This window comes from Zootoca vivipara, chromosome 6 (genome assembly GCF_965207765.1).
Source record: "Zootoca vivipara chromosome 6, rZooViv2.hap1.1, whole genome shotgun sequence".
Lineage (NCBI taxonomy): Eukaryota > Metazoa > Chordata > Lepidosauria > Squamata > Lacertidae > Zootoca > Zootoca vivipara.
Genome location: NC_142589.1, coordinates 82,530,887 through 82,546,593, shown reverse-complemented (window position 1 = coordinate 82,546,593; position 15,707 = coordinate 82,530,887). Strand labels below are relative to the sequence as shown.

The 15,707-nt window shown below is 50.1% G+C and overlaps 1 protein-coding gene across 6 annotated transcripts in view; it reads right to left on the bottom strand.

Annotated features, from left to right (window-relative positions):
* The window catches only part of LOC118087208 (Golgi-pH regulating cation channel), a 35,184-nt gene that overhangs the window by 4,682 nt on the left and 14,795 nt on the right, over positions 1–15,707 (bottom strand). For 2 of the 6 annotated variants that reach the window (XM_088671239.1, XM_088671235.1), the window contains exons 6-17: positions 14,818–15,000; positions 13,736–13,832; positions 9,847–9,911; positions 9,169–9,352; positions 7,962–8,061; positions 7,007–7,100; positions 4,937–5,005; positions 4,339–4,447; positions 3,131–3,189; positions 2,136–2,239; positions 1,783–1,862; positions 893–954 (exon numbers count right to left, since the gene is read on the bottom strand). In XM_088671239.1, coding sequence (XP_088527365.1) covers positions 893–954; positions 1,783–1,862; positions 2,136–2,239; positions 3,131–3,189; positions 4,339–4,447; positions 4,937–5,005; positions 7,007–7,100; positions 7,962–8,061; positions 9,169–9,352; positions 9,847–9,911; positions 13,736–13,832; positions 14,818–15,000 — 1,206 coding nt within the window. Of the gene's footprint in view, positions 1–892; positions 955–1,782; positions 1,863–2,135; positions 2,240–3,130; positions 3,190–4,338; positions 4,448–4,936; positions 5,006–6,862; positions 6,935–7,006; positions 7,101–7,961; positions 8,062–9,168; positions 9,353–9,846; positions 9,912–13,735; positions 13,833–14,817; positions 15,001–15,707 lie in introns of all 6 variants that reach the window. The other 4 variants (XM_088671234.1, XM_088671238.1, XM_088671237.1 and 1 more) reach the window with 3 other exon arrangements.

The window sequence follows — 15,707 nt, the reverse complement described above, 5'->3', positions numbered from 1 at the left end:
GAAAGAAAAAGAAAGAGGGAGAGAAGACAGAGATAAAGAAGGAAGGAAGGAGAGGGAAAGAAAGAATAAGAACGAGAGAGAGGAAGAAAGAAAGGGAAGGGGGGGGGTCGCTGCCTTGATTCAGCGCCAGAAAAGAGCGCGAAGGGACCCAGGGGCAAAAAGCATTTCCCGTGCAGCGTGAGGCAGCGGGTGTCCATTTTAGGAGAAGTGCATAAAGCCTCAGAGTTGCACGTTCGTGAGGCTGAGCCGCGGCAGGAGGAGGATGAGGTGAGGCAAGAGGAGGCGGAGGCGGCGGCTTGCCGGGTCGGTGCCCGGCAGCGCCGTGCGGAGAGTCCCGAGCCTCTGGGACGCAGCAGTGCTCTGTAGCATTTTGAATCCTCCTCCTCCTCCACACGGCGCTGCTGGGTGCTTTGTCTGTGCTTCAGCAGCAGCAGCAGCAGCCGTTTCCAGGCGCCGAGCCGTGGCAGCAGGAGGAGGATTCAAAGTGCTACAGAGCACTGCTGCGTCGCAGAGGCTCGGGACTCTCCGTGCGGCACTGCCGGGCACTGACCCGGCAAGCTGCCTCCTCCTTCTCCTGCTGTGGCTCCACGCAGCGTTGCTCTGGCCGCCTTTCTACGCCCCCCCCCGGCCCCAGCTGTTTGTTGGCGCGGCGCTTCAGCAGCAAGATCCCGCTGCTGGGTCCCGCTGGCTGGGGGGCTCGGCGGGCCACATGAAGAGGTCTGGCGGGCCGGATTTGGCCCCCGGGCCTTGTGTTTGACACCCGTGATTTAGGGTGGACCGGGGTTTCGTGGTCCCGGCTAACCATGGTTTGGCTGAGTGCGACTTGCAAACCAGACCACAGGGAGAAGTGCCTGGAAGGCAGCTTGTGGAGGTCAGAGTGCAGGATCCTTACCACTCTGCTGCCCTTGAGGATCCCATTGGCTTCAGGCTTCGAACTTCTCATCTTCATTCCTTCTGAAAAACAGGGTGGGGTGGAGAAGAAGGACACCTCTTACAAATGCGGAACGGGTATTCTGGGGCACTTAGAACAGGGCCTGTTCCGCAGATCAAAGTGGGGGAAACTGGTCCCAAGTATTTAAGGGCTTTAGATACCGATAGTATTTTATGAAATAACAACAACAACAATTTATTATTTGTACCCCGCTCATCCAGCTGGGTTTCCCCAGCCATTCTGGGCGGCTTCCAACAGAAAAATAGAATACAGTAATCTATTAAACATTAAAAGCCTCCCTAAACAGGGCTGCCTTCAGATGTTTTCTAAATGTCAGGTAGTTGTTTATCTCTTTGACATCTGATGGGAGGGCGTTCCACTACCGAGAAGGCCCTCTGCCTGGTTCCCTGTAGCTTTGCTTCTTGCAGTGAGGGAACCACCAGAAGGCCCTCGGCGCTGGACCTCAGGCATACTACAGTATTTAATGCAATTACAACAAATTATGAACCTTATGCCTGCGAGTCTAGCCTCGCGACTTGAGATATGCACCACGCCTGTTTGTTTTATGGAAAATACGTTTGCTTATTTTTTTTGGCTACAATTGGTTAAGCAATACATTTTGATTTGATGAGATTTATGCAAACGCATGCAAATTTGCATCACTTGAGAGAAGGCTGCACATTTTTTTCCCCAGCGGGAATCTACGTCTTACATTGCGCCTCTCCAGGTAACAACTGACGGCCAGTAGCCTTGAGAGATGCTCAGATGCTCAGACTTCACCTCCCTAAGCCCCCACCCCCCAGGCCTGCCCCACACAATGCAGGGAGGCCCCCCTGGTGCTGAGCTCTTACCAAAGGCCTCGTTGACCATGGGCTCCTCGTCTTCGTCCTCCGGCTCGCTGCCTTCGTCCACCAAGGGCATGAAGGCGTACCTAGAGTCAGAGTTGCAGAGTTGGAAGGGACCCGGGTGGGTGTGTGGGTGTCATCTAAGCCCCCCCCCCGCAACGCCTGGGGAGAGCGGCCAAGACGTCGAGCCATAGTTCACAGCCTGCTTCTCCTCCAAGAAGCAGCACCCATTTCCTGCTCCCTCCCCTCGCAACAACCTTATCAGGTAGGCCAAGCCGGGAGTTTGTGAATGCTCAAGCTGCTTCTAAGCAGACTCAAGTTTGAGCTTCGGGGCATCGCCTGCCAAGAGGTTGCTGTACCTTTGGTTATTGGCCGAGGGTCTCCAGAGGAACATGATCACCAGGAGGATAATAGAGAAGAGGAACCTCCAGAAAGCATCGTCGATCCAGAGCTCCCGCCAGTCCTGACGAGCAGCGAGGGAGAAGGAAGTGAATCTCGCCCTGCGTCAAACTTGGCCTACTCTCCTCCCAAACCCCAGACCCAGCCTTGCACTTTTTGCATATCTGGAGAGAACTCAAGGACACTTCATGTTCAAGGTGTCTCCCCTGCCAGGTAAGGACACTAATGAGCCTTTCAAAAAAAAAAAAAAAAAGGGTGCACCGATAGGATCGCTTCGACCCCCCGGGGCGAAGCAATGACAGCGACAATAATAATGATCACCTCGCCTTTTTCCTTGAGGCTACCTTGCACAGGTAAAATACAAAAAGCTGAAAACATATACTGTATTTTCCCGTGTATAAGACGCCCCCATGTATTATACTATTATTAGGGAATCCAATTGAAGAAATCCCCACCATTCACTATCCGTGTATAAGACGACCCACAGTTTCTCACATAATTTTTAAGTAAAAAAAACCCCTAGTCTTATACAGTGGAACCTCGGTTTATGAATTTTCAGTTTACGAACGCCGCAGACCCATCTGGAACGGATTAATTCACTTTCCATTACTTTCAATGGGAAAGTTCGCTTCAGTTGATGAACACTTCAGTTTAAGTACTCTGCGGACCGTCTGGAACGGATTAATCCACTTTCCATTACTTTCAATGGGAAAGTTCGCTTCAGTTGATGAACAGACTTCCGGAACCAATTGTGTTCATAAACCGAGGTACCACTGTACCCGGAAAAGTACGGTAACTATGATTGCTGGAAAGCAGTTAAAACACTTAACAGGATTTAAACAACATTTGTAAAGATCTATTCAAATACAGATAATAATCAACATCAGCTCAGCACCCCCCAAAAACTGTCCCCCCCACCCCCACCCCAGTTTGGATGGGGCTCTTCAATACTCACTGCCTGGCATGTGGCAAGCCTGAAAGTCTTAGTGGTCCAGATAATGAAGATAACAGACGCTGCAGAGGAAACAAATGTTGGGTGAGTTGGATGAGACTTTGCTGTGAAGCAAGAGAGGGAACCTTCCAGCAACAAGGCCAAATATTTATCTTGTGCAATTTAAACCAGCGGCACCCTCCCTGACCTCTAGGTATCCTGCTTTTCAATGCGAGTGCAGGTGTCCATCGCCTTGATTAATCCCTTTGGGGAATAACCCAAGATGCAACTCAGCGCTGCAACGTAAGGTTGCAGCGTGGAGTGCTCCCCTTCGGCCTGCCAGCCACGCCCTCCCTCCAGGGTGGTCTGTTTCATTGCCCGCCTCCAGGAGCATCAGCTTTCTGTGCGCACCGAGTGTGCTCAGTGCGCATTGGAGCTGTTTTGGGGATTACTGCAACTTAAGAGAGTTATTTATTAAGGTATAGTGCCACCTTGGTTCTCAAACGCCTTGGTACTGAAACACCTTGGAACCCAAATGCTGCAAACACAGAAGCAAGTGTTCTGGTTTGCGAACATTTTTTGGAAGCCGAACATGCTCTGATTTGAGTGTTACGCTGAGGTCTGTCTGTTTTTGCTATTCATTTTGTGTTTTTGTTTTTGCAGCTCTTTTTTGTCGTTTTTGTGAACCCGGTTTTGTGAACCCGGTTCAGCTACTGATGGATTGATTGTGTGACTGCAGTACATTGTTTATTGCTTTCATTTTATGGATCAGTGGTCTCATTAGAAAGTAAAATTCATGCTAAATTGCTGTTTTAGGGGCTGTTTTTAAAAGACTGGCACGGATCAATCCGTTTTGCATTACTTCCTATGGGAAAGCGCGCCTTGGCTTTGGAACACTTCGGTTTTGGAACGGAGTTCTGGAACGGATTAAGTTTGAGAACCAAGGTAGCACTGTACTTCTGAAAATCTCACGTTTTCCCCAGGCGAGAATTCTGCCGCCTTCCACGGTGGGCTTTTGGCTCAGAGAATGAATCTTCCGCGGACACTGGGCCTGCCAGGGACCCCTTCGCCGTGATTCCTGCCTTATTGCTGGGGGTTGGTCTGGATGACCCTTGAGGTACCTCAACAATCCCATTAATTCTGCCTACAGATGAGACTGAAAAACCTGGACGTGCACGTAATACAGACACGAAGCAGACAGGGGTGGGGTCGGCCTCCTCCCCCAGACTCACCGATGACAGCGAAGATAAGGGTATTGGTGAAATGGCGGTAGAGAGACAGCTTGACCAGGTTCCGACGCAGTTTCAGCAGCTTCATAGTTTGCACCAGGCTAATGAGGATGTGTTGCTTGTTAAGGAAGACAGCAGTGGGTGGAGAGGGGGGGGAGTGTGGCTAGGGGAAACCCAGCCAAATGGGCCAAGTATAAATAACCAAGTTATTTATTATTGAGTGGGAAGGAGAGAGGGCTCCTGCGCTTGGATCCTGCTTGTGGGTTTGCCCCACAGGGCTCTGGTTGGCCCCCACGAGAACAGGATGCTGGACAGACCCAATAGGGCTCTTCTTATAGAACCTCCAGGTCCAGAGGCAGTCTATCTGGCTTCCTTGAGTTATCTGGGCCACTGGGTTGTTCTCATGTTCTAACAGCTGCCAGCTACGCCTTCCCAGTTCTCAGCAGATAAGGAGCGTTGCTACGGGCAGGAAGCTCAACCACTCGAAAAGGAGCAGATCATTGGGGAAATAACTTTTTTTGGGGGGGGGACCTAAAAGCACATGCAGGCGAAACTGAAAAGAGACAGGGCCTGGCCCAGCCAGGCAGAGCACAGAGGATATCCACCAGCATAGGGCAGAGTCGAGCATAGCCAGAGGGATAGCAGCTAGGAGCACCAAGTCATCTTGTGCCTACGATAAAACGGGGCGGGGGGGGGGGGAGAGACAAGAGAAAAAGGAGAAAGAGGTGGTGAAGAGGAGAGGCAGAAAGAGCAGGGAGGCAAAAGTGCAGGCAGGAAGCTGAATTGATTTACAGCTAAGAACAAACAGCTCGTCAAACAAGCCAGGCGCCTAGGGCGAGTGGACATTCGCTTCCAGGCGACCACGCGATATAAAGCGTTTTGTGAACCTGGGAGAAGGGAAGGGGGTTTAACGCAGACTTCCAAGGGTGTCGGGGAGAAGCACGCGTGGGGAATCCCAGGCCGGCATTTAGCTGCGCTGGACTTGGCAGCGCAGGGAAATAACTCTTAAAAGACTTTTAAAGGAGAGCCTTTTCCTTCGCCACCTAAAAATGGGTAATGCAGCCTCCAACCAGTAGGTGGCAACAACCCCAGGGCGGCTTCTGTTGTCTCTCTACCCAGCATGCCCCCCTACGAGCCTTGGGGCTCCGCCACCCTTCTCTTTCGTAGAACCACAGAACTGCGGAGTTGGGAGGGACCCCAGGGGTCATCTAGTCCAACCCCCTGCAATGCAGGAATCTCAGCTAAATCATCCTCGACAGGTTCTTTTGAGGGGAGGCAACGGACACTGCTCCTTGGAGAAGCAGGGTGCGGACTGCGGCTTGCTTGTTCGAGGCCGTCTTGGACCCTCACGCCGGGCATTGCAGGGGGTTGGACTAGATGACCCTTAGGGCCTTCTCCAAATCTACAATTCTATGGTTCCATCATTCTTTCCTTCTGCCCTCTACCTCTCAAGGAAGCTGCCTGTGCTGATCAGTGCTGGAGAGACAGGCTCAGATGAGATGCTTACTTTAAAAAACAAAGAAGGTAGAGCAGACTTTATTGGGGGTTTCACTGCAGCTCCCCTGAACTCAGCCTGTAACTCAGCCTCAACCACCACCTGGATTATTACCTCCTGGATTCCAGCCTGAGACTTCTGGCTGCCATCTCCCACTCCCCAGCCTGAAAAGGGGCTAAGAGGCTAAAAAAAACCCCACCTTGCTTCCTCTTCTGAGGCATTTTTGTTTGTTCCAATAAAGCTATTCATTCATTTGTTCATTGCATTTATATCCCACCTGTTCCTCGAAGGAGATCAAGGTGGTGTGCGTGATTCTCCCCCCCCCAAAAAAAGCTATTTTATCCTCACAACAACCCTGGGAGGTAGGCAAGGCCGAAAGACTGTGATTGGCCCAAGGTCACCCTGCGAGCTTCAGGTCTGAGTGGGGATTCAAACCCGGCTCTCCCAGGCCCTAATCCGATGCTCTAACCCCTGCACTGGCTCCTAGAGCCTCAAGGCAGATTTCAGGTTATAGTAATAGTAATAATAATAATAATAATTTATCATTTATACTCCGCCCATTCGGCTGGGTTTCCCCACACACACTGGGCGGCTCCCAACAGATTAAAAACAGAACAAAACATCAGTCATTAAAAACTTCCCTAAACAGGGCTGCCTTCAGATGTCTTCTAAACGTCAGATAGTTCTTTCTTTCCTTGACATCTGATGGGAGGGCGTTCCACAAGGCAGGCGCCACTACAGAGAAGGCCCTCTGCCTGGTTCCCTGTAACTTGCAGGAAGGAGCGCCAGAAGGCCCTCAGCTGAACGATGGGGGTGGAGACGCTTCTTCAGGTATACTGAAGAGCATATATAAGCCGGCAGTTGGCAGAGCAGAAATCCTTGTGGGCAGCCGGATTAGATTGCAAAGCTTTATCCTTCTACCTTCATTTAGAACCCCCCCCCCAATCTCCATTACAAGGCAAGGGAAGAGCGAAGAGCTGAGAGAAAGCAAACTGCCCCACCCCCAAGTTTCTAGTCCCTAGTAAAGGATATCCACCAGACGATACATGAATCCACAAACGCCAGGAAAATTTCACAGATGAGCGCGGCGGCTTTAGTTTGCTCCTGGGATAGGAGGGGGACAGTCAGGCTGAGAGGGCTGCTCCCGGGCTCACTCCCCCCCCCATCCGCCCTTACCGATTTGACCCGCAGGACCCCCTCGATGATGGAGAAGATCAAGTACATCAGTCCCACGCCCACGACCCGATTCAAAAGAGCCCCCAGCCGTGGCCTGCGGAGAGAAAAGAGGGGCAGAAGTTGAGGAGCCGAGTCGCTGGAAACAGGGCAGGTTTCTTGTAAACCTGATGGCGATTTGCTGCGATTCCTGCAGCGCAGTGGGTTGGACTAGATGACCCTTGGGGGTCCCCTCCCAGCTCTACAATTCAGGTGACCGATTCTATGATCTGAGAACGTCTCCCAAGCAAGAGGGTGCAGCTTCCCCAAGAAGCAAACTAAGGCCCGGGGGGCTGGATCCGGCCCCATCGCCTTCCAAATCCGGCCTGCGGATGGTCCAGGAATCAGAGTGTTTTTACATAAGTAGAATGTGTCGTTTTATTAAAAATGCATCTCTGGGTTATTTGTGGGGCAGAGGAATTCGTTCGTTTTTTTTTCTTTTTCAAAATACAGTCCAGCCCACCACAAGCTCTGAGGGACAGTGGACTGACCCCCAGCTGAAAAAAGTTTGCTGCCCCCTTCTAGTCCAACCCCCTGCAATGCAGGAAACTTCACACCTGATAGGGCTCGAACACATGGCCCTGAGATTAAGGGTCTCACGCTCAACTGATAGAGAACTCCGTGTTAGAAACTAGGACAACTGGCTGCCCCGAACGCTTTCTCCCCTAGCCCCACTCCCATGCAGCCCCCAGGAGGCCGCCCGGAAAGGAATACGGCCCTCAGGTGGGGGACACTGAAAAGGCTCTCCCACCACCCTAGCTTAGAATCTCCATGGGGTCTACCCCATCCCAGGAAAATTAACTGACGACTCCAGGGACTGAAGTTGGGGCCTTCTGCACACCAAGCAGGTGTCCTCCGCCACTTTGGCCAAGGGGTTCCTCCCCTCTCCCTCCCGCCACGCCCCGGCCGGCACACTCACTTGACGATGCCATATCCCAGGCTCGCGATGATGACCAGCACCCGGGCCAGCATCCGCTTCACGGCACAGAGGACCTCGGCAAATATCACCGCCCCTTGAACTGGAAAGCGGAAGGAGAGAAGGCACCGTTTTGAGAGAAAGCAGAGGCCGCGAAAATGTGGGGCAGCCCCTGGAGAGATGAAGCAGAAACTTCCCGCAAAATCCACACCAGGCGCCCCCAACCTGTGGGCCTCCAGCTGTTTTGGGATTACAACTCCCATCATCCATAGCTAACAGGACCAGTAGTCAGGGACGATGGGAATTGTAGTCCAAAACATCTGGAGAGCCAAAGGTTGGGGGTGCCTGGTCCACACCATACAGGGTGCTTCTTTAAACGGTCAAGGCGGCTTCCCCCAAGGAATCCTGGGAACTGTAGTTTTCTCAACTTTGTTAGCCCAAAGGTGGAAGACAAAAGAATTCCCAACGATTGAGGAGGGGCAGATGAAGAGGATAGACTAGGTCAGGCATAGGCAACCTTGGCTCTCCAGATGTTTTGGAACTACAACTCCCATGATCCCTGACCACTGGCCCTGTTAGCTAGGGATCATGGGAGTTGTAGTTCCAAAACATCTGGAGAGCCAAGGTTGCCTATGCCTGGACTAGGTGGTTAGCCAAGCTGAACCAGGGTGGCCAGAAATTCCAAGGAGACTGGAGTAAATTTATTGAGTACTTGAAAGATCATTGCAAAAAGGTGAAGACACTAGCAGGACTGAAATAAATCTTGTAACATAATATAAAAATATACAGGTGAAACTTGGAAAATTAGAATATCGTCGAAATCAGTAATGTATCAGTAATGCAACTTAAAAGGTGAAACCAATATATGAGATAGATGCATGACATGCAAAGCAAGATATGTCAAGCCTTTATTTGTTGTAATTGTAATTATTTGTCGTTAGGTATGTCAATTATAAATGGAATGTAATTATTGAAATGTAATAGCAATGTTTATTTTTGTTTATTTTTGTATTATTGTAACTATTTGTTTTATTACTGTAGAATTTCCAAAAGCAAGCATTTGTAAAAATTAAAAGAAAAATAAAAAATATTAAGTTGCATTACTGAAATAAATGCACTTTTTGACAATATTCTAATTTTCCGAGTTTCACCTGTATATATAATTATTATTTATTGCAAAGCAATTCGCTATCAGCAAGTCAGCACTGACCTGACTTCCCTTGACTCTGGATGCTCTGGAACTCGGCGTAGAAGACGGCCTTCTCCAGCATTCCCAAGAGGATGACGCCGCCAATCCAGAACTGGATGCGAAGGATGTCTCGCCAGTAGCAGGCCAGCAGGACCAGCCAGAGGATCCCATAAAGCACATAGACAATGCACATCACCATGTAGAACTACGGGGGGAGGAAAAGGGCAGGAGAGGGCTGAGGCTGGAGAAGGAGGAAGCGGAGCAATCAGCTCTGCAGGGGTAGCAAAAACAGGTTCCCTCCAGACCTTGCTGGACTACAACTCCCATCATCCATGGCGATCGGGCCACACTGGATGCTGGGAACTGTAGTCAAACACCTGGCTACTGACACGGTATATAGAAATGGGTCAAGACAGGAACCCTGACTCAGCACCAACTACTGGACAGAGGTGTCTTGGCCATTGCACTCCGGCAGCTTCTAGGCTGGACTGCTGCCCTGCGCTCTACGCGGGGCTGCCCTTGGAGACGACTCGGAAACCTTGATTGGTCCAAAGCGCATCACCAGCCGGGGTCTCTTTGTTTTGAAACAGCTGTGCTGGTTGTCGGTCTCTCTGAGCTGCCCGCCAGACCCCATGCGCAGCATCGCCGAGCCCCACAGGGGAACCCACGGGGAGGAAAGAACTCTGCCAGCCAACTCACCACCATCAGAGGCCACTCGGAGGCAGAGATGTACTGATGGTCGGGGTGCTTCATCTGCACGTCAACTGAAAGTTGGAGGGGGAAAGGAGACACGTGAGCGGAAGGGGCTAGGGGAGAGGAAGCACCAAAATTCTGGCACACTTTTCCCACAGAAAAGGTGGCAAACATATAGCCTCAGTCCTGGAAGTGTTCCAAGCTAAACCCCTAGCACAGTTACTATATGGGGCTCAGATTTGGACAGGCACTCAGCTTGGATCTATGGAAGCTGTCCAATCAAAGTTCTTAAGGCAAATTCTCTCTGTCCCACCCTGTGTCCCAAACACATCACAGCACCTAGAGGCTAATCTTCCCTCGGTAGAATTATGGATCTGGCACTCAACTATTATGGCACTCAACTATTAGAATTATGGATCTGACACTCAACTATTGGCTTCACCTAAACTCAAATCCCCCCCCCCCGGCCTAATATCCCCAGTGTTGCAAGATTGTCACAAGAGCGCCTGGACTAAAAGTGTCAATCAAAAACTTCACTCTTGTGGTTAATCACCACAACAGTTACTCACTTTGGTTTTTAGTCAAGCAAACCGTCTAATTTGTCAGCACCTAAATGATATCGAGGACACGGGTGGCGCTGTGGGTTAAACCACAGAGCCTAGGGCTTGCCGATCAGAAGGTCGGCAGTTCGAATCCCCGCAACGGGGTGAGCTCCCGTTGCTCGGTCCCAGCTCCTGCCAACCTAGCAGTTCAAAAGCACGTCAAAGTGCAAGTAGATAAATAGGAAGGTAAACAGCGTTTCTGTGTGCTGCTCTGGTTTGCCAGAAGCTGCTTTGTCATGCTGGCCACATGACCTGGAAGCTGTATGCCGGCTCCCTCAGCCAATAATGCGAGATGAGCGCCGCAACCTCAGAGTCGCTCACGACTGGACCTAATAGTCAGGGGTCCCTTTACCTTTAAATGATATTGAGCGTCAGAAGAACTTGGCCACAGTAAGGAAATTTTGCCCATGGTATGACTATCTTCCACATTCCCATTTCGACTCTCTGGCACCCTATCTGCATAACCTAGCAATTCCAAAATACAGTATAGACACGCTTTGACTCTCGCAAGATTGAATGTATTGTCCTTGGCTGTACTCGAGGGACGATTCCAACAGATTCCACATGAAAAACACTTATGTCCCTGCGGAGATGGCGGTCCCGAATCGATGGCGCTTGCACTTTATAAAAACTTGAGGAATGAGATTATCCCCCCTCTTTTATTGTCCATTACGGGTCACCCAGCCACTGCCACAATGTCCTCTCTCTTGGCAGATCAAGATGAGCAGGTGACAGCAAAGGTGGCAAGGTTTTTAGCTGGGGCAATCAGAATAAGATCCACCATTTGACTATTGATTCAAAACCCCAAAATGTATTTGATATGATTGATTTTTTAATTTCTATTCTTTGTATATCGTATTGCTGTTTTATTGCTGATGGCTGATGCGAATAAAGATTCGTTCATTCAAGAGATGAGCAGGAAGCTTTATTCTTGATTCGGAGAGACAAAACCCAACAGAGAACTCCCGGGACTGAGGAACTGAGCCTTCTACTTCTTCCTAAGGCTCCTCCCCAGCCGGCCGTCTTCCCAACAGCTGCAAACTCCTTCAAGGAGCGGCGCTCTGGGCCTTCTACTCTGCTATACGTAATGCCCTCCTCGATCTTGGGGACGGGGGGGGGGCGAAGGAAACAGTGGAACTGGAAGGGGCCCGGGGGTCCCTCGCAGCCTCACACGCCACCTCCTTCTCCTCCTCAGTTGCCTCAATCTCACTTAAACCTGTTGCCCCCCCCTTCCTCATGCCTGTCTCCACCCCCGTTCTCCCGGCTCAGAGCCTTGCCCTTCTGATGCTTCCCTGGGGGGGTTCCCAAGCTGTGGCCTCCCACCGTCCCTCCTTGTCCAGCCAGCCCCCGACAACGTCCTGCAATGCACATGCTAACACATTATGTCTGTAGACCCAAATGAAGCCCAAATGAAGCCCAAATGTAGACCCAAATGAAGCCCAAATGTAGACCCAAATGAAGCCCAAATGTAGACCCAAATGAAGCCCAACGTCTCCAGCCAATCGGCAACAGCTCTGGCTAGCTTTGTAACCGAGCGGCTTCCAGTGAAGTTGTCAGCGAGACGACAAATCAAAACATTGTATCAGGGTGGATTTGATTTAAGTCAAATTGATTTAAATCACAATTTAAATCACTAGGCAGTAAGACTTCATTTAAAACACTAGTCAGTCAGACCCATTTCTTAATCCAGTTGCCTGGTGATGGTGCTCCCCGTAGCTAGAGCCCAGACCCCCCCAGTTAAAGACCAGTACCCTCCATAACGTGAAAGAGTTTGGTCTTATAGAAATGGAAATCATAGAATCACAGGGTTGGAAGGGAACCCAAGGGCAGGGTGGATTTGATTGAAATCAAATTGATTTAAATCACAATTTAAATCACTAGTCAGTAAGACTTGATTTAAAGCTTTCTTTCTTTTTTACAGAAAGACTCATTCCTGCTGGGATCATCTTAATATTTACAACCAGATGAAGGTTTCGTTTTTGGAATCATAAATTTTCAGAGCAGTTCTTGCAGTTATATCAAAAATTACAGATTTGGTTATACTATTAGAAATACACAGGCAGATACAGTAATTATGAAATTGTGGTGAGGTTTAAGAAGTTAACGGTTTGTATTTGGACAGCTTTTCTGCTGTACTTTATTGGACGGAGAAAAATAATCATTTCCTTAATAACAATTTAAACAATTGATTTAACTAAAACAATAGCATTATAGCATATGTATCCATGTTTGTTAACTGATGTGGTTAAACAATTTTTTTTAAAAAAAACTTAAACTGAGTTTTAGCACACATGAAAAACTTGAAGCATATCCTTATTTCCTGATGAATAGCCTTTGGACTATAAAGGTAAAGGTAAAGGGACCCCTGACCATTAGGTCCAGTCATGTCCGACTCTGGGGTTGCGCGCTCATCTCACATTATTGGCTGAGGGAGCCGGCGTATAGCTTCCAGGTCATGTGGCCAGCATGACAAAGCCGCTTCTGGCAAACCAGAGCAGCACATGGAAACGCCGTTTACCTTCCCGCTGTAGCGGTTCCTATTTATCTACTTGCATTTTGACGTGCTTTCGAACTGCTAGGTTGGCAGGAGCTGGGACCAAGCAACGGGAGCTCACCCCGTCACAGGGATTCGAACCGCTGACCTTCTGATCAGCAAGCCCTAGGCTCAGTGGTTTAACCACAGCGCCACTTGGGTTAAGTTACTATAAGGTAACTTAAATAGAAAACTATCTTTAGAAAGATTTTTCCTCCAAAAGCATTTTAAATTTAAATTTTAAAAAAACAACAATTTTGTGATTACTTCTTTTTAATAAAAAAAATCATTGATTTTTATCCACCCTGCATTATACACAACAGAGCTGAAAAACAAAGCCCATCATATAGAGGAGGGAGAAAGGTTGTTTTCTGCTGCTCCAGAGAAGCGGACACGGAGCAATGGATTCAAACTACAAGAAAGAAGATTCCACCTAAACATTAGGAAGAACTTCCTGACAGTAAGAGCTGTTCGGCAGTGGAATTTGCTGCCAAGGAGTGTGGTGGAGTCTCCTTCTTTGGAGGTCTTTAAGCAGAGGCTTGACAGGCATATGTCAAGAATGCTTTGATGGTGTTTCCTGCTCGGCAGGGGGTTGGACTGGATGGCCCTTTGTGGTCTCTTCCAACTCTATGATTCTACGATTCTTCACCGGGGTATCTAATGCCAGGCACAGAACAGCCCACCTCATTTCTCGCATGCAGGCAAAGCTTTCAAATCTCAACCCTCGCTGCCCACGGAAAAGCTGCGCCATTTCACTCACTTTTGATCTCCCAGTTGGGAGGCGGGTTCTTGATGCTGAAAATCGTGAGGAGGAAGACGTAAGGCCCGTCATCCCAGGTCACGGCAACCGTCGAAACCTGGAAGGAACCCCCGGAAAAACATCCCAGGTCAGCCAGCTGGGGGCCGGAACCCGTGGCAACTTCAAAGCTGTGCCAAACTTGCACACACACCCCAAGCAAACCCCCCACTCCCCCCCAGTTCCTTGCTGCTGGATTTGTGGCACAGAGGCAGAAGTACAGGAGCAGAGCCTTCTGGATCAGGCCAGCGGCCCATTTAGCCCAACACCCTGTTCTCACAGCGGCCAACCTGCCCCTTCCAGGAAACCCGAAAGCAGGATCCAAACACAGAAACTCCCGCGGTTTCCCGCAACTGGGACTCAGAAGCGTTTCTGCCTCCAACCGAGGAGGGCATGGCATAGCCATCATGGCGAACAGCCTTTAGCAGCCCTCCCCCTCTGTGTATTTCCCCCCTCCTCTTTTAAAAGCCAACTTGGTTGGCAGGCATCACTCCCTCCTGTGGCAGGGAGTTCCACGGCTCAACTATTGAGTGAATATGTGAATAGCGACTTTTCTTTTCCCTGTCCTGAATCTTCCGACACTCAGCTTCATTGGACTGAGGTCCAAATTCTAGTGTTGCCGGTGTTACGATAAAGGGAGGGTGGTTTTTCTCGACCCCCCCTTTCCCGAGGCCATGAGTGATTTTATAAACTTCTGCTGTGTCGCCTCTTCCTCGCCTTATCTCTAAACGAAAGTCCCAGAGGCTGCGAACTTTATCCCTCTATCGTTTTGATCGCCCTTTCCCCAAAACTACAATGCCCTTTTTTGAAGTAGGGCCACCAGAACGGAACACAGAAGAGCAGAACTGCGCACGGCTGGCCCACCTAGCCCCGCATTATCTAGGGGCCCACAGGTTGGCCACCTCCCTGGAGCTGCCAGGGCTGCAAAGCAGATGCCCTGTCACCTTTGCAGGCGGAGCGAACTCCCTATGAACTAGAGGGCAGGATTTGGCACAGCGGATACTAAACGAGGAACCGGGCGCACACTATTTTTACTGCCTACCAACCTCTAACTTCTGCTTCTTCGCCACGGCGCTCTTTGCGGCACCTTTGTCTTCCTTCTCGTTGGCCGAGGCAGCCGGCTTCGCGACATCCTTGCTCACTTGTGTGGCTCCGGCCTCCTTCCCCGCCGCCTCTTCTTTGGTCTCTGGCTGCTTGGGAGCCTCCCTCTTCTTCACTCCCGACGGGGGCTGCGGGCGAAATGGGCAAGTGGGCATCGGGGAAAGGGTGGGAGCGCCAACGAAGGGGCAGCGTCCTGGGGACAGCCTTCCCTGGAGGCATCCATCCAGCCACCCACCCCTCTTGGGAGCCACAGTGGCTGCAAATTGCAAAGGGACCCAGGAAGGGGGGAAATGTCCCTTCTCTCTCTCTCTCTCTCTCTCTCTCTCTCTCTCTCTCTCTCTCTCTCTCTCTCTCTCTCTCTCCCACCCACTGAAAGAGGTGGTGGCAAACAAGGGAAGCTGCATTTGGTACCCAGCAGTTAGAGATTTTGGAGAAAACCAGGCAGAATGTCCACAGGGCTGCAGCAAAGCCACCAACGATATCTGTTGTTATACCAGGGTTATACCAGACTTTGAGTCTGGCCAGGGAAGGGAAGTTTAGGGATGCTTTTAATGTTTAATGCTGTATTGTGCTTTTAATATTCCGCTGGAAGCTGTCCAGAGTGGCTGGGGAAACCTAGTCAGATGGGCGGGGTATAAATAATAAATTGCTGTTGTTGCTATTATTATTATTATTATTATTATTATTATTATTATTATTATTATTAAAAACGCTACCCTTCAACTCCCATTTGGGACTCTCCCTCAGGCTCAGACTCTCCCTCCCCCCAGCTCCCCCCCCCCGCCTTGAGAGTTTGTTTTTCCTGGATGAACTACACCCCTGGAATACAGTGGTG